This window comes from Salmo salar, chromosome 23, assembly GCF_965601325.2.
Source record: "Salmo salar chromosome 23, fSalSal1, whole genome shotgun sequence".
Lineage (NCBI taxonomy): Eukaryota > Metazoa > Chordata > Actinopteri > Salmoniformes > Salmonidae > Salmo > Salmo salar.
The window spans coordinates 13,081,470-13,109,276 of record NC_138313.1 but is presented as its reverse complement, the minus strand read 5'-3'; the positions used below and the strand labels follow the sequence as shown (position 1 = coordinate 13,109,276).

At 44.2% G+C, this 27,807-nt stretch overlaps 1 protein-coding gene across 2 annotated transcripts in view; it reads right to left on the bottom strand.

Moving 5' to 3' along the window:
- The window catches only part of LOC106584074 (solute carrier family 22 member 23), a 37,661-nt gene extending 10,436 nt beyond the window's left edge, over positions 1–27,225 (bottom strand). For both annotated transcript variants that reach the window (XM_014168914.3, XM_014168915.3), the window contains exons 1-5: positions 26,160–27,225; positions 23,870–23,973; positions 23,085–23,239; positions 10,203–10,389; positions 939–1,066 (exon numbers count right to left, since the gene is read on the bottom strand). In XM_014168914.3, the coding sequence (XP_014024389.1) occupies positions 939–1,066; positions 10,203–10,389; positions 23,085–23,239; positions 23,870–23,973; positions 26,160–26,597 (1,012 nt within the window). In that variant the 5' untranslated portion in view covers positions 26,598–27,225. The remainder of the gene's footprint in view (positions 1–938; positions 1,067–10,202; positions 10,390–23,084; positions 23,240–23,869; positions 23,974–26,159) is intronic.
- Positions 27,226–27,807: the final 582 nt, after the last annotated feature.

Sequence of the window (27,807 nt, the reverse complement as noted above, 5' to 3'; positions counted from 1 at the left end):
CTTTTTTATGGCGGTTTTGGAGCAGTGGCTTCTTCCTTGCTGAGCGGCCTTTCAGGTTATGTCAATATAGGACTCGTTTTACTGTGGATATAGATACTTTTGTACCTGTTTCCTCCATCATCTTCACATGTCCTTTGCTGTTGTTCTGGGATTGATTTGCACTTTTTGCACCAAAGTACATTCATGGAAACAGAACGCGTCTCCTTCCTGAGCGTACTATTGTTTGTACTGATGAACATGGTACCTTCAGGCGTTTTTTCTGAGGTCTTGGCTGATTTCTTTTGATTTTCCCATGATGTCAAGCAAAGAGGCACTGAGTTTGAAGGTAGGCCTTTAAATACATCCACAGGTACACCTCCAATTGATTCAAATGATGTCAATTAGCCCATCAGAAGCTTCTAAAGCCACGACATCATTTTCTGGAATTTTCCAAGCTGTTTAAAGGCACAGTCAACTTAGTGTATGTTAACTTCTGACCCACTGGAATTGTGATACAGTGAATTATAAGTGCAATAACCTGTCTGTAAACAATTGTTGGAAAAATGACTTGTGTCATGCATAAAGTAGATGTCCTAACCGACTTGCCAAAACTATAGTTTGTTAACAAGAAATTTGTGGAGTGGTTGAAAAATGAGTTTTAATGCCTCAAACCTAAGTGTATGTAAACTTCCGACTCCGACTGTATATTCTGCATGGCCAGCTACAAACCAGAGGTGTGCGAAGACACTGATGGAATAAGTGTGGTTCTGTTTAACTTAGGGTTTCTCCTGCCTCTCCATATCTCCTATTTCTCTCTACTTCTCCATATCCCCTTTCTCTCCACCTCTCCCATCTGTGTATCACCACCTACCACGTCTCATTCTCTCCATCTATCCCCTCTCCATCTCTCTTCTTTTTTGATGTCTCTCTACGTCTCCCTGTCTCTCCATCTTCCTCACCTGCTAGAATACCGCTGGGTTCAGTTGTCATGTCAACCTGGTTCTTCCTGGCGATGCGGAGCATCATGGCTTTAGAGCAGCGGTAGTGCTGGGTGGCCAGGAGCCAACGTAGGGACTCTGGGAAGATCCTACAGAGAGAAGAGGAGGGAGGGAGTAAACACGAGAATGAGAGAGAGAATGACAGAAGGAAAGTGAGAGAAAGATCGTATTGTCTGAGACTGCACTGTGCAGTGTACTGTTCAAGCCAAAACATGGTCCTGATGAGCAAGTCTTTATAGTCTAGTGGCAAGGTCCAATTTTTTTTTAGATACCCCTACCCAAAGTAGAACAAAACACAACCATGTTTTTTCACATCCCTAATGTCTCCCATTTATGAAATGGATGGTTGTGTAAAAATATTTTACTGCATAAGTGGTTAAATTGATAGATATTGTCCACAACCCCTACATTCAAAAAGTGCAGAATAATGCCTGGCTGGAGGGGGGATGGACACCAAAAGCTAATGTAACCTACATACACAAACAAACAGCATTAGGGTATCTTAATGCATAGACCTGTCGCCCCACAGACACAACAGGTGGAAATGTCAACTATGAATATTTAAGATGAATGTAAGCTTTACTTTTTGATAGCTGGTTAATAGACAACTTTCCAAGTCAGATTTGCTCTCATTCACTGCTGTATGGTCCTGCCTGACAAGAATACATACAGTTACACATGCTTTTTGATGTTGTGGCTACGGTAATCTGCTCTATGGAAAACAAGTGGGTTCAGACATCGGAATTAGATTTTGGGGGATTCAAGGTTCCTTCCCACTGGGCATAGACGTCAATTCAACGTGTATTCCATGTTGGTTCAACATCATTTCATTGAAATGATGTGGAAACAACAATGATTCAACAAGTGTGTGCCCAGTGAGTTGAAGGATTTTGTTATTTAAGGCCCTACTCTTGTAATTTAGTCAGGGTCGAATGGCCTCCTGACCTTTGGCAGTCCAGTTCCATGGTTTCCCTGTCATTAGTAACTGCCAGAGGGGAGGAATTATTGTGGAGTGGGCCTATCGAGAACAGTTCTGGGAGATTCCGGATAGGCATTGACATTGGAGAGGTGCAATTCCTACTATATTATGTGAAGGCCTAGTAAGTTGATGGCATTTCTTGTCAATGAGTGTCAGGTTGTGTTGGTTCATTGTAGTGAACACCTGCCTTACGTGCTTGTCATCATGTGTGGTTGCATTCTACACCTACTCCATAATGTCACCTAGTTAATATACAGCACCTCCATGGCAGACAGACAGGATGGGGGACATAGTTTTCTGGAAAAAGCTATGTGCCAGCTCAACCTGAATAGCATAAGAGTGCACCGGAACAATCTAATGTGGACCACTAATGCAGTGAGCCAGCGGAAAGTCATGTTTGATTCAGGAAGCCGTAATGGACTAGTCGTGAATCAAAGCTCCCTTCTAAATGATAAGGAGGTGACTTAATTAAGAACTCAATCCTGGAGGCACAAGTTATACTACAGTGGGGGAAAGATGTAAAATTAGGGAGAGGGTGTGAAGAGTCCAGGGTTGGATTTGCTTTCCTTACGCTGGAGCCTCCGAGTTGCCTCATTGATCCTCAAAGAGGCTTGTAACTTGGAAAAGTTAATGTTGCCATGCCAAGCAGTCTGTTGCCTTTTCTACACTGAACAAAAATATAAACGCAATATGTAAAGTGTTGGTCCCATGTTTCAATGAGCTGAAATAAAAGATCGAAGAAATGTTCTATACACACAAAAAGCTTATTTCTCTAAAATTTTGTGCACACATTTTACATCCCTGTTAGTGAGTATTTCTCCTTTGCCAAGATAATCCATCCACCTGACAGGTGTGGCATATCAAGAAGCTGATCATTACTTGTGCTGGGGACAATAAAAGGTAACTCTAAAATATCAATTAAATTAACATAAAATTGATTAACATAAAATACAGTGTAGACATTGTTAAAACTTCTTAGGGCTTGGACCCTTTTTCCTCCATTTCCGCCTGAATGACGTGCCAAAGTAAACTGCCTGTAGCTCAGGGCCTGAAGCCAGGATATGCATATAATTTGTACCATTGGAAAAAAAACACTTTGAAGTTTGTAGAACTGTTAAAATAATGTAGGAGAATATAACACAAAAGATATGGTAGGAGAAAATCCAAAGAAAAACCAACCGGAATTGCAAGAGAAAGGTCATATTGTAAAATAGCTCCCTGGATGCAATTCCTATGGCTTCCACAGGGTGTCAGCAGTCTATGTTCAAGGTTTCAGGCTTGTAACTTCAAAAACGAATAAGAAATAACCGTTTTTGTATGAGGACACAGTCTTGGAAATCCGTGTTTTTGCACGCCATGACGAAGTTGCGCACCTGCTAAAATCATTTTCCTATTGAACATACTTCTTTCCGAAAGAAATATTATAGTTTGATTACATTTTAGGGTGTCTGAGGAGTAAATAGAAATGTATTTTGACTTGTTGAAACAAAGTTTAGGGGTAGATTTTTGGATTCCTTTCTCTGCAAGTTGAACGAGTAGATAACTCAAATCGATGGCGCCAACTAAACAGACTTTTTGGGATATAAAAAAGGATTTTATCTAACAAACGACACTACATGTTATTGCTGGGACCCTTTGGATGACAAATCAGAGGAAGATTTTCAAAAAGTAATTGAATATTTCATCTTTATATGTGAATGTATGAAATCTGTGCCGGTGTAAAAATATTTTGATATGGGGCGCCGTCCTCAAACAATCGCATGGCATGTTGCTGCTGTAATAGTTACTGTAAAACGGACAGGGCAGTTAGATTAACAAGAATTTAAGCTTTCAGACAATATAAGACACTCATATGTACCTAAATGTTTAAAATCCATAATAACTATTAGAATTTATTTGAATTACGCGCCCTCCAGTTTCACAAGAAGTTGTCCCGCTAGCGGGACACCGATCCTTAAGAAGATTTATTAATGTTGTAAATGACTATTGTAGCTGGAAACAGTTGATTTTTTATGGAATAAACATAGGTTTACAGAGGCCCATTATCAGCAACCATCACTCGGGTGTTCCAATGGCACGTTGTGCTAGCTAATCCAAGTTTATCATTTTAAAAGGCTAATTGATCATTAGAAAACCCGTTTGCAATTATGTTAACACAGCTGAAAACTGTTGGGGTTTTTTGGCATTTTTTTTTTACTAGTTGAGTATATGGAGAATCAGCATTTTTGGGTTCAATTACAGGCTCAAAATGTCCAGTAACAGAGACCTTTCTTCTGAAACTCATCAGTCTATTCTTGTTCTGAGAAATGAAGGCTATTCCATGCGAGAAATTGCCAAGAAACGGAAGATCTCATACGACGCTGTGTACTAGGCTAGAAATCTTAAGTTTTATTATATACAGTCGGGGAGGAACTATTGGATATAAGAGCAACGTCAACTCACCAACATTATGACCAGGAAAACGACTTTCCCGAAGCGGATCTTCTGTTTGGTCCACCACCCAGGACAATGGATCGAATCCCAGCCGGCGACCAAAAACAACGGCACCGCAAAAGGGGCAGACGGAGCGGTCTTCTGGTCAGGCTCCATAGACGGGCACATCGCGCACCACTCCCAAGCATACTACTCGCCAATGTCCAGTCTCTTGACAACAAGGTAGACTAAATCCGAGCAAGGGTTGCCTTCCAGAGAGACATCAGAGATTGTAACGTTCTTTGTTTCACGGAAACATGGCTCACTCAGAGTTGGTACAGCCACCTGGTTTCTTCACGCATCGCGCCAACAGAAACAAACATCTCTCTGGTAAGAAGAAGGGCGGGGATGTATGCCTTATGATTAACGAGACGCGGTGTGATCATAACAACATACAGGAACTCAAGTCCTTTTGTTCACCTGACCTAGAATTCCTTACAATCAAATGCCGACCGCATTATCTACCAAAATAATTATCTTCGATCATAATCACAGTCGTGTATATCCCCCCCCCCCCCCCCCCCCCCCCCCAAGCAGACACATCGATGGCCCTGAAAGAACTTCATTTGACTCTATGTAAACTGGAAACCACATATCCTGAGGCTGCATTTATTGTAGATGGGGATTTTAACAAGGCTGATCTGAAAACAAGTCTCCCTAAATTTGATCAGCATATCGAATGCACGACCCGGGCTGGCAAAACCCTGGATCATTGTTATTCTAACTTCCGCGACGCATACAAAGCCCTTCCCCGCCATCCTTTCGGAAAATCTGACCATGACTCCATTTTGTTGCTCCCAGCCTAGAGACAGAAACTAAACCAGGAAGCGCCCGTGCTCAGGTCTGTTCAATGCTGGTCCGACCAATCGGATTCCACGCTTCAAGATCGCTTCGATCACGTGGACTGGGATATGTTCCGCATAGCGTCGGACAATAACATTGATGAATACGCTGATTCTGTGAGCGAGTTTATTAGCAAGTGCATCAGTGATGTTGTACCCACAGCATCTATTAAAACCTGTTAGGGATAGGGGGCAGTATTTTCACGTTCGGATGAAAAGTGTGCCCAGAGTAAACTGCCTGCTACTCGGGCCCAGAGTAAAATATTTACATATTATTAGTAGATTTGGATAGAAAACACTCTGAAGTTTCTAAAACTGCTTAAATGATGTCTGTGAGTATAACAGAACTCATATGGCAGGCAAAAACCTGACAAAAATCAAACCAGGAAGTGAGAAATCTGAGGGTTGTAGTTTTTAAGTGATTGCCTATCCAAACTACAGTGTCTGTGGGGTCATTTTGCACTTCCTAAGGCTTCCAATAGATGTCAACAGTCTTCAGAACCTTGTTTCATGCTTCTACTGTTACTGGGGAGAGAATAAGAGACCATTCAATCAGTGGACTGCCTGAGGACAATGACTTGTTTACTGCGTGGGCACGCAGGCACACCGTTCCTTCTTTTTCCTCTGTAATGAATACGCTATTGTCCGGTTGGAACATTATCAAATATTTATGATAAAAAGACCCTAAGGATTGATTGTAAACATCGTTTGACATGTTTCTACGAACGGTAATGGAACATTTTGACTTTTCGTCTCTGGTTTTGCACTCGCATATTTTGCCTTTGGATAGTGATCTGAACGTGCGAACAAAAGGAGGTATTTGGACATAAATATAGAGTTTATTGAACAAAACAAACATTGGAAGTCCTGGGAGTGCATTCCGACGGAGATCAGCAAAAGTAAGTGAAGATTTATAATACTATTTCTGAGTTTTGTTGACTCCAGAACTTGGTGGGTAACTGTATAGCTTGCTTTGATGGCTGAGCTCTGTACTCAGAAAATTGAACAATGTGCTTTCGCAGTAAAGCTATTTTGAAATCTGACACAGCGGTTGAATTAAGGAGTAGTGTATCTAGAATTCTTTCAATAACTGTTGTAAAGTTTATCAACGTTTATGATGAGTATTTTTGTAAATTGATGTGCTCATTCACAGGAAGTTTTGGAGGCAATACATTTTCTGAACATCACGCGCCAATGTAAAATGGGGTTTTTGGATATAAATATGAACTTTATCGAACAAAACATACATGTATTGTGTAACATTGAGTCATGGGAGTGTCATCTGATGAAGATCGTCAAAGGTTAGTGATTAATTTTAGCTGTATTTCTGGTTTTTGTGATGCCTCTCCTTGCTTGGAAAATGGCTGGACTTCCTGACAGGCCTCCCCCAGGTGGTGAGGGTAGGAAACAACATCTCCACCCCACTGATCCTCAACACTGGGGCCCCACAATGGTGCGTTCTCAGCCCTCTCCTGTACTCCCTGTTCACCCATGACTGCGTGGCCAACTCAATCATCAAGTTTGCAGATGACACTACAGTGGTAGGCTTGATTACCAACAACGACGAGACGGCCTACAGGGAGGAGGTGAGGGCCCTCGGAGTGTGGTGTCAGGAAAATAACCTCACACTCAATGTCAACAAAACAAAGAAGATGATCGTGGATTTCAGGAAACAGCAGAGGGAGCAGCCCCCTATCCATAGCGACGGGACAGTAGTAGAGAAGGTGGAAAGCTTCAAGTTCCTCGGCGTACACATCACAGACAAACTGAAATTGTCCACCCACACAGACATCGTGGTGAAGAAGGCACAGCAGCACCTCTTCAACCTCAGGAGGCTGAAGAAATTTGGCTTGTCACCAAAAACTCTCACAAACTTTTACAGATGCACAATCGAGAGCATCCTATCGGGCTGTATCACCGCCTGGTATGGCAACTGCTCCACCCACAAGGCTCTCCAGAGGGTAGTGAGGTCTGCACAACGCATCACCTGGGGCAAACGACCTGCCCTCCATGACACCTACACCACCCAATGTCACAGGAAGGCCAAAAAGATCATCAAGGACAACAACCACCTGAGCCACTGCCTGTTCACCCCGCTATCATCCAGAAGGCGAGGTCAGTACAGGTGCATCAAAGCGGGGACCGAGAGACTGAAAAACAGCTTCTATCTCAAGGCCATCAGACTGTTAAACAGCCATCACTAACTTTGAGTGGCTGCTGCCAACATACTGACTCATCTCTAGCCACTTTAATAATGAATAATTGATGTAATAAATGTATCACTAGCCACTTTAAACAATGCCACTTTATATAATGTTTACATACCCTACATTACTCATCTCATATGTATTTACTGTACTCTATACCATCTACTGCATCTTGCCTATGCCGTTCGGTCATCGCTCATTCATTAATCTTTATGTACATATTCTTATTCATTCCTTTACACTTGTGTGTATAAGGTAGTTGTGAAATTGTTAGATTACTTGTTAGATATTACTGCATTGTCGGAACTAGAAGCACAAGCATTTCGCTACACTCGCATTAACATCTGCTAACCATGTGTATGTGACAAATAAAATTCGATTTGATTTGATTTGACTACTCCCTTCACAGAACACCGCAAACTGGCTCTAGCCGGAATAGAAAAAGGAGTGGGAGGCCCCGGTGCACAACTGAGCAAGAGGACAAGTACATTAGAGTGTCTAGTTTGAGAAACAGACGCCTCACAAGTCCTCAACTTGCAGCTTCGTTAAATAGTACCCACAAAACACCAGTATCAACATCAACAGTGAAGAGGCGACTTCGGGATGCTGGCCTTCTAGGCAGAGTTGCAAAGAAAAAGCCATATCTTAGACTGGCCAATAAAAAGAAAAGATTAAGATGGGCAAAAGAACACAGACACTGGACAGAGAAAGATTGGAAGAAAGTGTTATGGGCAGACTAATCTAAGTTTGAGGTGTTCAGATCACAAAGAAGAACATTTGTGAGGCGCAGAAAAAACGAAAAGATGCTAGAGGAGTGCTTGATGGGATGGTCTGGGGGTGCTTTGGTGGGAGTGGGAGTGGGAGATTTGTACAGAGTAAAAGGGATGTTGAAGAAGGAAGGCTATCACTCCATTTTGTAACGCCATGCCATACCCTGTGGACGGCACTTAATTGGAGCCAATTTCCTCCTACAACAGGACAATGACCCAAAGCACAGCTCCAAACTATGCAAGAACTATTTAGGGAAGAAGCAGTCAGCTGGTATTCTGTCTATAATGGAGTGGCCAGCACAGTCACCGGATCTCAACCCTATTGAGCTGTTGTGGGAGCAGCTTGACCGTATGGTACGTAAGAAGTGCCCATCAAGCCAATCCAACTTGTGGGAGGTGCTTCAGGAAGCATGGTGGTAAATCTCTTCAGATTACCTCAACAAATTGACAACTAGAATGCCAAAGGTCTGCAAGGCTGTAATTGCTGCAAATGGAGGATTCTTTGATGAAAGGAAAGTTTGAAGGACACAATTATTATTTCAATTAAAAATCATTATTTAAAATCTTGTCAATGTCTTGATTATATTTTGCAACTCATTTCATGTACGTTTTCATGGAAAACAAGGACATTTCTAAGTGACCACAAACTCCCGCAGGAAGCCTTTTGCCTTTCGGTAGGCTGTCATTGTAAATAAGAATTTGTTCTTAACTGTCTTGCCTAGTTAAATAAAGGTTAAATAAAACATTTAAAAAATGTGATCACAATAGCCACAACATTAAATAAACGTAAATGTATGTATTTTTGTCAGGACCATACAACAGTGAATGAGAGCAACTTTGACTTGGAATGTTGCCTATTAATCTGCTACCAAAAAGTAAAGCTTGTATTCATCATAAATATTCATAGATAAATATTTACGCCTATTGTATCTCTGTGTTTACAGGTCTATATTTCCAAGACGCATTAAGATATCCTAATGCTGTTTTTTTGTCTGTGTAGTGTATTGAATTTCACATTTGAGCAATATCAGAGCTTGCAATATTGGGTTACATGAGTTTATGTGGCCATTTGAGTTTAAGGGGTGTGTCACAATATCTATCAATTTAACCACTTTTGCAGTCAAAGAAATGTACACAACCATCCATTTTATAAATGGAGACCTAAGAGATGTGAAAACATGGTTGTGTTTTGTTCTACCTCGGGTAGTGCTATCCTTTTTGAGGACTGGCCACTAGCCTATTAACCTCTAACCCCACAGCATGGTGGAATCCCTGGGATTTTCTCGTTTGAGCAAAAGTCTGTCCTCCGTCCTCTTTGCTCCGTCCTCTCTTCTCTCTTCTGAGTGGTCGAGGAGAGTGTCAATTTATTAGTAGGCAAACGGAAGAGGGTCCTCCCCTCCTCGATAGCCACCTTTCATCTTGGATAGACTACTCATGTGTATCATACCGCGTAATAGTTTTGAAATCTGCCACACCCCTGAATCAGCTTTTGTTTTGTCAAAGGAGAAAAACATGCACACATTTAAAAACAATATGCTACTTATTGATTTATCTATAAACTGTCTTGCACTACTAACAAAAAATATTTTAAGCACTTTACACATTTATTTTAGGTAATTTGCTTAATGACGCGAGAGTGGAGTAGAACAGTCTCATTTCAAGCAAGCGCATTTCCATCCACATTCACTCTCCTCGGTTAACTTAGATTTTTTTTCCAAAAGGAGGCGAGAGGGGACTGAGGAGAGAGGACCCAGGAGGTAAGCAAATCTAATTGATAAAAGACCCTCAGTGTGCTGAGCTACTTCATGAGTGGGAGGGGCCACTCCCTAAGTGGGTGTGGCTTTCCCCTCAGTGGGCAGGACTCCATGGTACATCTAATTTCAACCTCTAACTCTAGGATGATTGTCTCAACAGAATGGTGGTAACATGGAAGACATTTGGGCTGGGCTCTTTACCAGACGTAGGGCAGCATCAGGATGAAGGGGCAGATGATCATGATCTGCAGGACCTGCCAGTCATCCTGGACCGGCCAATCACGACACAGAGCCGCCACCCCGGGCATCACAAGCTGCCCGCCCACCATGAGGAAACTGGCCACCATGGTCATGGAAAAACGCCAGCCTGGCAGGCACAGCTCAATCCCTATGGGGGAGGGGGTGGGGAGAGAGGGGAGAGAGGTTAGATATATAGCCACCATGTCCATGGAGAAATGCCAGCTTGGCAGGCACAGCTCAATCTCCAAAGAGGGTGAGGGACAGAAGTTACAGCCAGAGAAATTGGGCGGGTTCATTAAGTTCAGTCAGAGCTTTTTGTATGTTTATGCTATTAAGGGCTTTTCATCCTACTGAGACGAACCTAGCTGAGCCCAATTCAAACTGTACTGAGCTGGCCTGGTTACAAATCCACCACTGTTGCTGAAACAGTGCTGAAAAGGACAATGTGGGGAAAAATAACAGTTTGGTTCAGGTAGCCACGATAGTGTGAAAAGGGTAGGGTATAATGGCATACATTACTGAGGTATAGTGCTGTAGCTCTCTGATGTAGCTTAGGTGTTCAAATGCCTAAACTATGTTACCTACAGCTCATTCCCTCAATTAATAATTTAATACCTCTCTGTGTCACAACATTCCCTCAGAAGCCTGCAGTTAACCAACAGTTAACAACCAGTTAACAACCAGTGAACCATGAGCTCACCTTACTGTCAGAAATCCACACTATGGCCATTCTCAAGGGTTCAGTCAGTTCAGTCAGTGAGCCATTTCACAGTCACCGCCCATTTCTTCCCTGATTGGGCTGTCATCGCACCCCCCTACCGGCTACCCTGTGGTACAGACCAGATGGTCCACTCCAGATGGCAAGGTCTATTTAAATGTGACCAGTAGGGGGGTTTGGGGGGGGCCTCTATGCTGTATGTTTCTAACCAGGGCTCATGTAATGTCACTTCCCATAGCAGAGATGACAGAGAGGAGGGAGAAAGGAAAGAAAGCAGAGGTTGCAGAACACAAGTAAGTCCCTCTCCTAAGAGGAGAGGAGAACTCCCTCCATTCATCAGCTCAATCACTGGTTGAATAATAATAAACCTTCCTGAGAGAGAGCGAGAGAGAGAGAGAGAGAGAAATTGGTTAGGCCTATTCCCATTTGGGCAAAAGTCTGTCCTCTCTCCTCCGTGACCCGGAAACCGATAAGTGGTTGAGGTATGTGTCAATTCGTTAGTAGGCAAACGGAAGATGGTTCTCCCCTCCTCGATAGTCTCCTTTTGGCAAGGAAGCACAAGTGTATCCTACCGTGGAAGTGTTTTGATCCAAACCCTCTTTGAACCAGCTGTTGTATTGTCAGAGAAGAAATGTATGCTCACATTTAAAAACGAAATGCTACCTATTTTTTTAGCACTTCAAACATTTATTTTGGGATCCACCGGTGTAAAGTGGAGAAGGAGCTTCTCATTTCATACAAGAGCATTTTTGTCCATGTTCACTCTCCTCGTCGAACTCTCATCGATTACCTTTGACCTTTTCAAAAGGAGGCGAGAGTAGACCCAGGAGTTTAATTGAGAAAACGCAATAGAGACTGAAAAAGGGGGAGAAGTGTATTGCAGCAGGGGAATATCTCCCCTTCCTCCTCCCCCCTCATGTCCTTTCGTCTCTCTAACTACACTAGGGAGGAGAGCTAGGAGTCAGCTGATACCTGAAGATTGAGAACACCCGCTCCTCTCCCCTGGAGCCCAAACACACAGTTCTCTCTCTCTCTCGCGCGCGCTCTCGCTCTCTCTCGCGCTCTCTCTTTCTCTGTGTGTGTGTGTGATGAAAGTCTGCCCACTCAGCACAGCCCCCTCTGTTCAAACCAAAAAGAATCAGACCCAGAGCCTGAGTCCAAGTCCAAACCACCTCCTCATTAGACAGATACTGTAGCAGTCTGTATGACACTAGTTTCATGTACTGCTCACAATAAAGATGTCTCTAGAAGAGCCTGGTATATAATTACTTGCTAAATATAGCAGTAACCCCTGCTGCCTCCCCCAAAAATGTAACCCCTTAGGGAGGTTTCATTATTTCAATTTGTATTGTTTTAATCTTTATCTTTAACTGTTTATTGTTGGAAAAGGACCCGCAAGTAAGCATTTCACTGTTTTTCACGAAGCATGTGACAAATACAATTTGATTTGGCACACACACACAAACAAAAACACAGTACGTTGAGTCAGGCAGGGAACTTTTGTTCCAGCTTAAAGGGAGAAAGACTCCTCTTGTGTTGATTACCTCACTGACCCCCCTTCTCTCCTTCCTCTCCTCCCCTCCTCTCCTAATCTCCTCTGCTCTCCCTCCCCTCCTCTGCTCTTCCCAAGGCTGATCCCTCTCTCTCCTCCCTCCCCCACTGCTCTCTCCTCAGCTGAAGTGGCTCTACCCTCAAAAGCTCCCACCCCCGCCCTGTCCTCTTCCCCCACCCCCTGGCCTTGTTCCCCTCCTTCTCCTTAAAAGAGGCAATCTTCTGACTAAGCCTGAAAGTGATCACCTGCAGAGAGAAGAGAGAGAGATAGACCTATGAAAAGACTTCCACCCTGCTACCATACAGCGGGTAAATGCAAGCATTCCCATGACTGTGCCTCAAAAACCCAACGTCTACCTGGCCCACCACTCAACCCTGGACTTGCACAGCCTTTATGACCAGGTCCGCCTCTACAAAGCAGCAGTGTTCACCTTCGCCTAGGCCCTAAAGGCATCTGCATGCTTCCCAGCCGAAACAGTGCATATATTATGACGACATTTTGTTCGTTTTAGACTCTGGTGAGGTTTTATTGGGCTGTTCAGGTACACAAAAATGTTTCTGGAGGCAAGCCGAAGTTCAGAGCCGAAGTGTACGCCCCTTCGGCGGTAATAGGTCAATAGTAGGGATTCTTCAATAAAGTCTTTGTTGATAGACAACTTGTTTTCATGCACATTTGTTTTATTGAAAAATACTGCACCAAACATCTTAATTAAAGCAAAAACTTTAAAATTAATGACTTATTTAGTAAATAATGTTTCTGCTACTGTCTCTTATGACCAAAAAGAGCTTCTGGATATCAGAACAGCGATTACTCACCTCAAACTGGACAAAGATTTTTTCATTAAGTCTGACGCTAAGAATTTACTGCTGCTCGCGGACCAGGCCTAAATCCCAGCAGATCCGGGTATCTTTTGAGAATTTGTTGGCGAGTGGGTAACTTGCCTCTACCATCTGTCCTATTGGCCAACGTGCAATCACTGGAGAATAAACTGGATGAGCGCCGTTTGAGACTATCCTACCAACGGGACATTAAAAACTAATATCTTATGTTTCACCTAGTTGTGGTTGAATGACGACATGATAATATTCAGTTCGCTGGGTTTTCTGTGCATCGACAAGACAGAACAGCTACCTCCGGTAAGGCGAGGGATGGTGGTGTGTTTATTTGTCAATAACAGCTGGTGCACAATCTCTAATATTAAGGAAGTCTTGAGGTTTTGCTCACCCGAGGTAGAGTACTTCATGATAAGCTGTAGACCACACTATCTACCAAGAAAGTTTTCATCTATATTTTTCGTAGCTGTCTATTTACCACCACAAACCGATGCTGGCACTAAGACCGCACTCAACGAGCTGTATAAGGCCATAAGCAAAGAAGAAAATGCTCATCCAGAAGCGCCACTCCTTGTGGCCAGGGAATTTAATGCAGGAAAACTCTAGACCACCTTAACTCCACACAGAAATGCAAACAAAGCTCTGCCTAGCCCTCCATTTGGCAAATCTGACCATAATTATATCCTGATTCCTGCTTACAAGCAAAAACTAAAGCAGGAATTACCAGTGACTCGCTCAATACGGAAGTGGTCAGATGACACAGATGCTAAGCTACAGGACTGTTTTGCTAGCACAGACTGGAATATGTTCCAGGATTCATCCGATGGCATTGAGGAGTATATCACATCAGTTACCAGCTTCATCAATAAGTGCATCGATGACGTCGTCCCCACAGTGACCGTACGTACATATCCTAACCAAAAGCCATGGATTACTGTCAACATTCGCATTGAGATAAAAGCTGGAGCTGTCGCTTTCAAGGAGTCCTACTACACCGGCTCTGACGCTCGTCGGATGTGGCAGGGCTTGCAAACTATTATGGATTACAAAGGGAAACACAGACATGAGCTGCCCTGTGACGCAAGCCTACCAGACGAGCTAAATGCCTTCTATGCTCGCTTCGAGGTAAGCAACACTGAAGCATGCATGAGAGCACCAGCTGTTCCGGACGACTGTGTGCTCATGTAGCCTATGTGAGTAAGACCTTTAAACAGGTCAACATTCACAAGGTCGCAGGGCCAGACGGATTACCAGGACGTGTACTCAGATCATGCGCTGACCAGCTGATAAGTGTCTTCACTGACATTTTCAACCTCTCCCTGAACCGAGGTTGTAATACCTACATGCTTCAAGCAGACCACCATTGTCCCTGTACCCAAGAACACCAAGGTAACCTGCCTAAATGACTACCACCAGTAGCACTCACATCTGTAGCCATGAAATGCTTTAAAAGGCTGGTCATGGCTCACATCAACACCATCATCCCAGAAACCCTAGACCCACTCCAATTCACATACCGCCCCAACAGATCCACAGATGATGCAATCTCAATTGTGGCCCACACTGCCCTTTCCCACCTGGACAAAAAGAACACCTATGTAAGAATGCTGTTCATTAACTACAGCTCTGTTTTCAACATCATAGCTCATCACTAAGCTAAAGACCTTGGGACTAAACACCTCCCTCTGCAACTGGATCTTGTACTTCCTGACAGGCTGCCCCCAGGTGGTAAGGGTAGGCAACAACAAATCTGACACACTGATCCTCAACACGGGGGCCCCTCAGGTTCGTGCTTAGTCCCCTCCTGTACTTCCTGTTCATCCACGACTGCGTGGCCAAGCATGACTCCAATACAATCATTACGTTTGCCCATGACACCACGGTGGAAGGCCTGACAATGATGAAACAGACTATAGGGAGGATGTCAGAGACCTGGCAGTGTGGTGCCAGGACATCACACACCAAGATAGTGAAGAGGGCATGACAACACCTATTCCTCCTCAGGAGACTGAAAAGATTTGGCATGGGTCCCCAGATCCTCAAAAAATCCTACAGCTGCACCATCGAGAGCATCCTGACTGGTTGCATCACCGCCTCGTACGGCAACTGCTCAGCATCTGACCATAAGGCGCACCAGAGGGTAGTGTGTACGGTCCAGTACATCACTGGGGCCAAGCTTCCTGCCATCCAGGACTTCAATACTAGGCAGCATCAAAGGGGGAAAAAATTGTCAAAGACTCCAGCCACCCAAGTCATAGACTGTTCTCTCTGCTACCGCACAGCAAACGGTACCAGAGCACCTGTCACATGTATTGACGCTGGAGAGACGAAGCAGGTTTAATAAATTTAATAAATAACTGAAATTACACAAAACAGGAACAGCGTCAAGAACTACAACTACAGACAAAAACAATCAATGCAGCAGTGGGCAACAGAGCAAGGGAACAGACAAATATAGGGGAGGAAAAGAACATGTGATAAGTGAGTCCAGGTGAGTCCAATAACGCTGATGCGAGTGATGAGGGACGGCAGGTGTGAGTGATGGATGGCAGGAACGTGTGATGCAGGGTAATCTGGCGCCATCAAGCGCCAGGGAGAGGGAAGACCGGGAGCAGACGTGACAGTACCCCTCCCTCTTGGGACGCCACCCGGTGTCCCACCTAGGCGAACCGGCCGAGATATGGGCGCAGGGCAAGCCGGTTGGGGCATGAAAGCCCGATGAACCGGCAGCAGCATGAGAGTCTGGTGAGCCAGCTCAGACATGGGAGCCTGACGATCCGGCTGAGGCAAGACGCCTGTCGATCGCGCTGAAGAAGGGGAGCCGGATGATCCAGTGACATGTGACGTGGGATGGAAAAGCCGCCGAGCCAGGAAAACCTCTCGAACCAGCCAGGGCGTGGAAGCCCGACGGGCAGGCTTAGGCACCCCCGGTTCCATCGGCGGTGGGATCCACCCCGACGTCACCAACAAAACAAAAAACTCCTGGACCAGCTCGGCGAACAAGAACTGACGATCCGGCTGAGGCCCAACGTGGGATGGGCGCCATCCGAGCCAACCGGGGCAAGGAAACCTCTTGAGCCAGCTAGGGCGTGGAAGCCCGACGAGCTGGCTAGGCACCCCGGTTCCATCGGTGGCGACCCAGAGCCGCTGCCACCATACCAACCGGAATGCCAGTACTCCCTGATGCTTCGTATGTTGGCTGCTGCATTCTGTCACGCAGAATGATGCTGCAGAGACGAAGCAGGTACGGGGAGTAAACATTTAATAAATAACTGAAATAACACAAGACAGGAACAGCGTCAAGAACTAAAACTAAAGACAAAAACAATCAATGCAGCAGCGGGGAACAGAGCAAGGGAACAGACAAATATAGGGGAGGAAAAGAACATGTGATAAGTGAGTCCAGGTGAGTCCAATAACGCTGATGCGAGTGACGAGGGAGGGCAAGTGTGAGTGATGGATGGCAGGAACGTGTGATGCAGGGTAATCTGGCGCCCTCAAGTGCCAGGGGGAGGGAAGAGCGGGAGCAGACGTGACAGCACCAAGTCTAGGACCAAAAGGCTCCTTAACAGCTTCTACCCCAAGCCATAAGACTGCTGAACAATTAATCAAATGGCTATCCAGACTATTTGCATTGAACCCCCCCCACCCCCTTTTTTACACTGCTGATACTCACTGTTTATTATCTATGCATAGTCACTTTACCCCTACCTACATGTACATATTACCTCAATTACCTCGAATAACCTGTGCCCCCGCACATTGACTCGGTACCGGTACCCCCGGTATATAGCCTATTCTATTGTGCTACTTTTAAAATTGTATTTTTTATTTCATAAATATTTTCTTAACTCTTATTTTCTGCCAACTGCATTGTTGGTTAAGGGCTCGTAAGTAAGCATTTCACGGTAAGGTCTGTTGTATTCAGTGCATGTGGCGAATACGATTTGATTTGAAATTTGACCCAAATAATTACCGCGGAATATGCGTCAGCAGCAATTTCAGAAAAATCCTCTACAATATCATCAACAGACGACTCCAACATTTCCTCAGTGAAAACAATGTCCTGAACAAATGTCAAATTGGCTTCTTCCCAAAATGCCGTACGACAAACCACGTATACACCCTGCACACCCTTATTGACAAACAAACAAACAAACAAACAAAGAAAACAAAAGCAAAGTCTTCTCATGCTTTGTTGATTTCAAAAAAGCTTTTGACTGAATTTGGCATGAGGGTCTGCTATACAAATTGATGGAAAGCGGTATTGGGGGGAAAGCATATGACATTATAAAATCAATGTACACAAACAACAAGTGTGCAGGAAGAATTTGCAATAAAGACACATATTTCTTTCCTCAGGGGCGTGGGATGAGACAGGGATGCAGCTTGAGCCCCACCACCTTCAACATAAATATTAATGAATTGGCGAGGGCACTAGAACAGTCTGCAGTACCTGGTCTCACCTTACTCAGAAATCAAATGTCTACTGTTTGCAGATGACGTGGTGCTTCTGTCCTGAACCGAGGGCCTACAGCAGCACAAAGAATTATACCTATCTCGGGCCTAAATATCAACACCACAGGTAACTTCCACAAGGCTGTGAATGATGTAAGATACAAGGCAAGAAGGGCCTTCTATGCTATCAAAAGGAACATAAATCTCAACATCCTAATTAGGATCTGGCTAAAAATACTTCAATCAGTTATCGAACCCATTGGCCTCTATGGTTGTGAGGTCTGGGGTCCACGCACCAACCAAGAATTCACAAAATGGGACAAACACCCAAATAAGACTCTGCATGCCGAATTCTGGTAAAATATATTTTGTGTACAACGCAAAACCCCAAACAATGCATGCAGAGCAGAATTAGGACTATACCTGCTGTTTATCAAAACCTAGAAAAGAGTTGTTAAATTCTACAACCACCTAAAAGGAAGTGATGCCAACACATTCCACCACAAATCCCTAACCTACAGGCAGATTAACCTAGAGAAGAGTCTCCTCAGCCAGCTGGTTCTGGTGCTTGGTTTACAAACACAAACAGACCCCACAGAGTCTCAGGAGAGAAACACATTTAGACCCAACCAAATTATGAGAAAGCAAAAAGATAACTATTTGACACACTGGAAAGATTCAACCAAAATAACAAGGCAAATTGGAATGCTATCTGGCCCTAAACAGAGTATAGAGTGGCAGAATACCTGACCACTGTGACTGACCCCAAATTAAGAACATCCTTGACTATGTACAGACTAAGTGGGCATAGCCTTGCTATTGAGAGAAGACAGGCTATGTGCCCACGGCCCATGAAATGAGGTGGAAACACTTCCTAAGCTCCTGCCAAATGTATGACCACATTAAAGATACATATTTCCCATAGATCAAACTGACCCACAAAGAATTTAAAAACAAATTAAGCATTGATAAACTCCCATTTCTGTTGGGCGAAATACCGCAGTGTGCAATCACAGCAGCAAGATTTGTGGCCCATTGCCTTGAGAATAGGGCAACCAATCGAGCACAAACAACACTGTAAATACAATCTGTTTATCTATTTATCTATTTTCCCTTTCATACTTAAACTATTTGCACATTGTTACAACACTCTATTGTACATAGCCAATAATATAACATTTGAAATGTCTATATTCTTTAAAACCTTTTGTGAGTGTAATGTTTACTGTTAATTTCTAATTGTTTATTTCCCTTGTTCATTTCCCTTTTGTTTGTCTATTCCACTTGCTTTGGCAATGTAAAAATCTGTTTCCCATGCCAATAAAGCCCTTTGAATTTGCTTGATAGAGCAAGAGAGAGAAAAGAGAAAAATTGTGTGATTGTGGCTACCCTTACAAAAAATATGAACAAATCACGTGTGAATTTTTTTTTTCAAGTCTATATACCTTATCACGTCACCATGAGCAACCATGTCCGACTCATCTCCGTTACACTTTCACATGTACATTTTCACATTTTAATGGTAAACAGGATAAATAAGGAGCTTTGTTTCACTGTTTCTTTTCCAATATATATTTATTATCAATTTCTCTCAAGGTAGACAAGCAGTTAAGCGCACTGGACCAGTATCCAAAAGGTTGCTGGTTAGAATTCCAGAGCTGACAACATCCCAAAATCAGTTGAGCAACCCTAATTCCTCCTGTAATTCGCTCTGGATAAGAGTGTATGCTAATAAAACAAAAAAAGCGTATGCTAAATGGAAAAAAATGTATGCCTCAATCATGACTGTTCAATTCAAAATCATCTCTTTGTAGAAAATAATCGGTTTACATTAATTCCAACAGGAAACACATTCACACATTTTCAAATACATTAAAATCCATTTCAGGCCTGTGCATTACATGTAATAAAAACCGATGGACAGCTAACAAGCTAAAAATAGCTAGCTAGGACGAAATGGCAGGCTAGCAAGTGGTTAGCAATTAGAATGGCAGGGCTTGAAAACTATTACAGACTTCAAAGGGAAATCCAGACGCAAGCTGCCCAGTGACTCGAGCCTACCAGATGATCTAAGTGCCTTTTTATGCTCGCTTCGAGGCAAACAACACTGAAGTATGCATGAGAGCACCAGCTGTTCTGGATAAGTGTGTGATAACGCTCTCGTTAGCAGATGTGAGCTAGATCTTAAAACAGGTCAACATTCACAAAGCCGCGGGGCCAGATGGATAATCAGGACGTGTACTCAAAGCATGCGTGGACCAACTGGCAAGTGTCTTCACTGACATTTTCAACCTCTCCCTGACTGAGTCTGTAATACCTACATGTTTCAAGCAGACCACCATAGTCCCTGTGCCCAATGAAGCGAAGGTAACCTGTCTAAATGATTACATTCCTGTAGCACTCACGTCGGTAGCCATGAAGGGATTTGAAAGGCTGGTCATGGCTCACATCAACAGCATCCTCCCAGATACCCTAGACCCACTGCAATTCGCATACCACCCCAACAGATCCACAGATGACGCAATCTCAATCGCACTCCACACTGCCCTTTCTCACCTGGACAAAAGGAACACGTATGTGAGAATGCTGTTCATTGACTACAGCTCAGCGTACAATACCATAGTGCCCACGAAGCTCATCACTAAGCTAAGGACCCTGGGACTAAACACCTCCCTCTGCAACTGGATCCTGGACATCCTGACGGGCCACCCCAAGGTGGTAAGGGTAGGCAACAACACGTCTGCCACGCTGATTCTCAACACTGGGGCCCCTCAGGGGTGTCTACTTAGTCCCTTCCTGTACTCCCTGTTCACCCACGACTGTGTGGCCAAACACGACTCCAACACCATCATTAAGTTTGCTGATGACACAACAGTGATCACCGGCAACGATGGGACAGCCTATAGTGAGGAAGTCAGAGAACTGTCAGTGTGGTGCCAGGACAACAACCTCTCCCTCAATGTGAGCAAGACAAAAGAGCTGATCGTGGACTACAGGAAAAGGCGGGCAGAACAGGCCCCCATTAACATCAATGGGGCTGTAGTGGAGCGGGTCAAGAGTTTTCAAGTTCCTTGGTGTCCACATCACCAACGAACTATCATGGTCCAAACACACCAAGACATTCATGAAGAGGGCACGACAAAACCTTTTCCCCCTCAGGAGACTGAAAAGATTTGGCATGGATCCCCAGATCCTCAAAAAGTTCTACAGCGGCACCATCGAGAGCATCCTGACTGGTTCCATCACTGCCTGGTATGGCAACTGCTTGGCATCTGACCATAAGGCGCTACAGAGGGTAGTGTGTACGGCCCAGTACATCACTGGGGCCACGCTTCCCGCAATCCAGGACCTATATAATAGGCGGTGTCAGAGGAAAGCCCATAAAATTGTCAGAGACTCCAGTCACCCAAGTCATAGACTGTTTTCTCTGCCGAACAAGTAATAAAATGACTATTACATTTGTGTGTGTGCCTTTCCAAATCATGTCCAATCAAATGAATTTACCACAGGTGAACTCCAAGTTGCAGAAACATCTAAAAGATGATCAATGGAAACAGGATGCGCATAAGCTCAATTTTGAGTCTCATCGCAAAGGGCCTGAATACTTTTTTAACTAAGGTATTTCTGTTCATTTTCTGTAATACATTTGCTAAAATTTCAATATAACTGTTTTTGCTATGTCATTATGGTGTATTGTGTGTAGATTACTGATGATTTTTATTATTATTTTTACTCTGCTGTAATCGCTGCCAAAGGTGCTTCAACAAAGTACTGAGTAGAGGGTCTGAATACTTATATAAATGTGATATTTCTGTTTTTGCAAAGATTTCTAAAAACAATTTTTGCTTTGTCCTTATGGGGTATTGTGTGTACATTGATGAGGGGAACATTTTTTAAATACATTTTAGAATAAGGCTGTAACGTAACTAAATGTGGAAAAAGTCAATGTGTCTGAATACTTTCCCCCAGTAGGTCCTACAAACACATGCTTAGTACTGTTAGAAGCGTAAGAACTGTGGGACTGATGATAGAGTCTGAGATATAGCCAGTCCAAAGAAACCTGAAATGTACTTCTTTTTTTAACCCCATTTTGCTGTTCCAAAAAAAGTTTGATCTTTTACCTTTTTGCAACTTGCCATGCCTTAATTTTTTTCTCTCCTTGATGTAAATATATCCCCTGTCCAATTCACAGTTTCTCCACTAGATATCACTAGATCACATGATGTTGAGAAGTTGAGAGAAGTTGCTAGCACTAAGATTTGAATAATCTGTCCAAAAAGACAAGGGCTGTAGCTTTCAAATTATATGTAACTTTCTATATTCTTGCAGGGCCCTGTACAGGGCCCAAACAATAGTTTAACAGGTTAAGAAATGCTGATATTAGAGAAAGAACATGATCAGGTGAAAAAATGTAATGGCAGACTTTTTAGCAGAAGCAATGATGTGGAAAAAAACGCTTTGTCAGCGTCCCTTCTAGTAGGGCCTGGTAACAATGACCTCACACAAACACACACACACACACACACACACACACACACACCACACACACACACACACACAGAAAACACGACTTAGAGGTTGTAGACAGTCCTTTGTTTGATGCCTTCTGAGATAAACACCCAAACAACACCAATCTAAAGACAGCATCCACTTTGCAAATGTGAGGCTACACATTCACAAACACATGCATAGTACACCACAAAACTATTTAAACTAGAAATCCTATATTCATCACATTTTAGCCTCAAAACCATCTTCCCAAGACCACTTTCATAGAACCCCCCCCCCCCCCCCACCCCCAACCTCAAACTGACTGACTAATCTCTCTGGTGATAAAAGGGGGCAAGGGAGATGAGTGGGGGGTTGGAGGTTAGGTGGTATATGGTGTAGGGGGTAGTAGGATGGAATCCCAGGCATAGCTGTAGATAAAGGACAAGCGAGACAACACGGATGTCCCCATCCAGGGGTAGGGTGTCAGTATGCCAGACTTTGTCAAGGTCCCCCCATCAAAGACCATCAAAGACCATTAAGTGATAGTTCATGCTAATCATCTTATTCATGCTGTGTATCTAATCGAATTAGACATTGTTGATGCCTTCTCAGAGACCATTGAGGTTTAAAACGAATTAACACCCCCCAGTCTATGAGGACCTTCTTGAACAAGGGACCAACCAAGCTCTAATTTACCAAAGCACATCTATCAATCTGATACAGGTAGGAAACAGGAAGCAGAACATATAGAGTAGGAAATAGATAACAGGAAGTGGAGGTACAGTACTTACTCAGTACGTAGAGGGAGAGAGTGAGGCCAGCTAGACAGAAACCCTCAAAGAAACGCAGTGTGCTGAACATAGTCACGTTGAAGGAGAACGCTACGCTCAAACCAAACACCAACATGAACAGCACCGAGACGATCAGAACCGGTTGACGACCAAACCTGAGAGAGAGGGGGGGGAGAGAGAGAGGGGGGCAGACATAGAGAGAGAGGGGGGCAGACATAGAGAAACAGAGCGAAAGTGAGAGAAATGGCGTGAAATGGAAGTGGAGAGGAAGAAATTAGTCTTTTGGTCTGGAAGAGAACATTCCGATCCTCTGCAGTCTGTTTCCCCTGACAACCTGGTTCAGTTGTCAGCAGGTCATTGGGTCAGAGAGTTGTGAACCAGTTATTCTATAGCCTCTGTTGCTATAGCTACAGCTCATCCTACAGACAACCTCAACACGGAGAGCAGAGGGTGTTTTAGCACAAGACGATGCTCTATTCTGAGATGTAATGGGAGAAGGGGATACAGACACAGAGTGGGAAACAGACACAGATGTGTCTGAAACTGACACACAGAGTCTGTGTTCAGATTCTCCATCCTTTTCCAGAAGTGTACACTTGCAAACTCTCTGTCATGGATCTACAGTAAACATTTTGAAAACTCCCTCCAACTAATGCTTACACCAATCTGATGCTTTTGAATCCATGACAGGGAGTGTGCAAGTGCATACATTGGGTGAAATGTGGAGAATTGGGATGCAGCCACAGATGTGAAATGGAAGAAGTGGACAGTGCAGGGTAGTGTACCAGTCGGCTACGACTCCCATCACCAGGTAGCCGAAGATAGATCCCACTAGGAAAGAGAACTTAGCGATGTGAACCTTCCAGGCTGAATCACACACCAAGTTCCACTGCAGAGAGAGAGAGAGAGAGGAAATTAAATATATTGTTAACAATAGGAAATAATACCTCAAACATCCTTATTGGTTGTGAGTCTTTTGTATTACCTTTTCCCCCCACCCCTCTTATAATTACACTAGTTCCTAATGCAACCAAAATTGAAATTTCATGGTATGATTTTTTTTATTTGGTGGTGAAAGAAAGAGAGGGACAAACATACACCATATATCTATCAAAAACATTATATCCCACAGCAAACACCACAACAGAAAGAGTAATGAGTCATTCGTTAGAGAATAGAGACAAAACTAAAAGATCCCTATGCACAATTTGGTTGGAGTTTTTTACCCTGAGAACCTGTGTGCAGATGGAAGGCACTGACAGCACAGAGTGATGTGATTTATCAACACTGTCTGTCTGTCTGTCTGTCTGTCTGTCTGTCTGTCTGTCTGTCTGTCTGTCTGTCTGTCTGTCTGTCTGTCTGTCTGTCTGTCTGTCTGTCTGTCTGTCTGTCTGTCTCTTTCTTCCTCTGACTCACTCTCCTGTTGCTCTATCTCTCTCTCTCTAATTCTCCCTTTGTCTCTCACACACTCTTTCTCTATCTCTTTCTGTCTCTTGCTCTCTCTCCCTCTCGCACTCTTCACCCCTCTCTCTCTTTCTTTCTCTCCCTCTGCTATGCTCTGAATGTGTTGATTATTCATGAAGGTCGATATGGAGTTTGAGTGTGCAAACATGTCGTAATCTCATGTGTACCATTCAAACATACACCACAAGGGAACCAAAGATACTGTGTGTGTGTGTGTGTGTGTGTGTGTGTGTGTGTGTGTGTGTGTGTGTGTGTGTGTGTGTGTGTGTGTGTGTGTGTGTGTGTGTGTGTCTGTGCGTGCATGTGTGTGAGAGTGAAATAGAAAATGATAGATTGACAGTGAGATTGAGAGTGAGAGAGCTTTAGTGTGTATAGCCTGTCTGTGTTCATGAGTATCAGATAATAAGAAAATCTATGTTTTGTGTGAATGCACACAATGGTGTAGTTCATTTAAAACAGCTTTTGGGAACAGAGGCCTGTGAAGGTGTGTGTGTATGCGTGTGTATGCGTGTGTATGCATGTGTGCGTGTGTGTGTGTGTGTGTGTGTGTGTGTGGGTCTGTGCTTACATTCAATGTGTGCATTCGTGTGTGTGTGATGTCAAGCAGAAAGAGTATGGCTGTTTAACAGTGACTCACACCCTGCTGAGCCCCCAGCTTTGTTCCAGAGCAGAGGGCGTGAGAGAAGAGGAGGGGGAGAGGAATGGAGGAAAAGGTAGAGGGATGGAGGGACGGAGAGAGAGAAGAGAGTGATAGAGAGTTGGAGGGAGAAAAGGAAGAGAGAGTGAGAGAGCAGGATGGGCAGAGGGAGAGGGAGCAGAGATAGGGATGATAAAGAGCGATAGAGGGATTGAGAGAGAAAGAGAGAGATGGAGATAGAGGGAAGAGAGAGAAAAAGAGAGGAGAGAGTGGGAGGGAAGGAGAGAGAGAGGGAAAGAGAGGAAGAGGATAAGAGGGAAAGAGGAAGAGGATCATTGGGTATGAGTGATAAGTCTGCAGTGGCCTGGGCAGTGTGAGATAAAGAAAGACAGTCTGTAATAGGTGTATCTAATGGCTATTTTAACCCAACACACACACTGAAACCTTATCTCATAGAAGTTTAAGATTCAATAGATTGTTTGTCAAACCTGCTCATATGCTGGTTCATGTGTTGGGGTAACAAGAGACAGCTACACCTACTCTTCTTCTATGATGGATCGTAGAATAATCACATTCCCTGCTCTCCTCAGCACCACAGGGGCTACACTGCCACATATATCACATTAAACACTGAATAACTAAATTAGCTTGCATGGATAATTATACTCCAGAGTGCAGTGTGTTTTTGATCATGCCAATTCAGGTCAAAAGAGAAATGAAAGTGGTTTGAAAATAAGCTACTGTGTGCTCTGAGAGCAAACTGTGATCTGTTTTACAGTAGGCCTATGGCACAGAATGGAACACTGGACAGAGTGCATGCGCTGTCCATGGTGCTGGGTAGGCTACATTTCTTTGAGAATTAGCTTGTAGTTGCATAGGATGCAGTGTTGGTGATTCTGATGATTAGGCCTATTATGTATTTTCAGACGCAGAAATCATCAGAAGGAAGGTATGGTATATGGAGCACACGTTACCTTGGTAACCACGTTCTGACTGAGTCCCGTCTGCAGCTCGAGCTTCCACTCCTTGCACTCGCATTCCATGCCGCCGCTGTAAGGCACGGGCTTACCAATGTCTCCGTTAGTGGCGGTCACCGGTAACTTTAAAGAACCAACGGTCCAATTACTTCCGTTAACAAGAGGCTGCACGCACGTGCCTTTTGGTTGCGCCAAAAGGAAATAATCCGAAAACTGGCTAAATCCGATAAATAAAGCCGGTATCCACGTCAGAACAACGAGCTGTTTTTGGTGTTTCCCAAATCCCCCGAGAGACGGTAGTACCGAGACGTCGACGTGCGGCAGGAGCCTAGGTGCCTGTGTCTGCTCCAGCGGCATGAAGCCGTTCTCCGGTGGCGGTTGTTCCCGGTCCTGCCGCTGCGCCTCTGCCACCGGCCGCTCTGGTCCCGCTGCCATCTATGCAACAAAGAGCTGCCAAACCCCACAGTCAAACTCCGGGCGCTCTGCTGCCCTGTCCACTCCGCTCTGCGTAAACCCTTTGTTACAAAGGAAACCCAGAGCGCAGGCAGACAGATCTTGTGTGTCCAACAAAGACGCACAGAATGGGGTCCTCTGGCAGATTCCCGAGCGGCTGGTCATCTCACCATGGTGCTCCGGTTAGAATGGGCCGACAGAATAACGGTTTCAGGTGGAGCCTGGGGCTCAGGGGGAAGCCGAGGTGAGGACACAGACAAGGTGTTGGCTCGGAGAGGAAGGCATGCTTACCATGTGCTTTGTGTTCCAACCAGGTATAGCATCCATGTGGGGCTAACACACAGGCAAAGAGGTGTGGGTGACCGATCAGTCTAAACTCGAGGCTGCACATCTGCTAGCCCCTCCACGCGCTCCACAGGTAACACACCTGTCCAATCCTTGACCCCTCGCAGGTATTGTGGTGGTGGTGGTCATTGCTCCAGTTAACAGACAAAACCAACCGTTATCCTACATCTTGTCCGGCTCTCAAACAATAAGAGATCACCGTTTGATTTCCATGAACAGGTAGCCTATTTCTCTATTCGCCTGGGTCTCCAGTCCTGAACAATTCGATCACACACCCAGTGTCTGAGAAAGAATCAAGCCCCGCCCGCCCTGGTCGTGCACCGCGTTGTGATTGGTCCGTGTTTACGGGGCGATTGCACTACTCCACGCGCAATTGGGCATCGGTGCCGTAACCCAGGCCTACCAAACGGCAACAAAGATCTCCTTTGTTTAGCCCATGCCCCATTTCCCACAAAAGAATAAGACGAGTTTATGCGAAATACTACAATTAGTGTTTATTGTCGATGAGGGTAGATTAGCTGAAGATTTTGTGTTGGAAGCTATAATGATTTGTGTCAACTAAAGCGAGCGAGGGGCTCACAATCACAGTCTACCGAGCCCCCCATATATCTCAGTTGATTATAATATCCATGTCAGAATGTCTGACTCATAAATAGATAATAACGTTTGCATTTCTGGAGATGACAATAGCCTGTCACACAGATGGGTTGCAGTTGTAGCCTATTGTACAATTATCACATTGTCGCCTCTGCAAGGTGATGTGTGGATAGTATGACGCCAGAGGGCACCAAATGATCACAAACTAAGGGCGAGTGCAATCAGAGATCAGTACATAATAACGAGATAC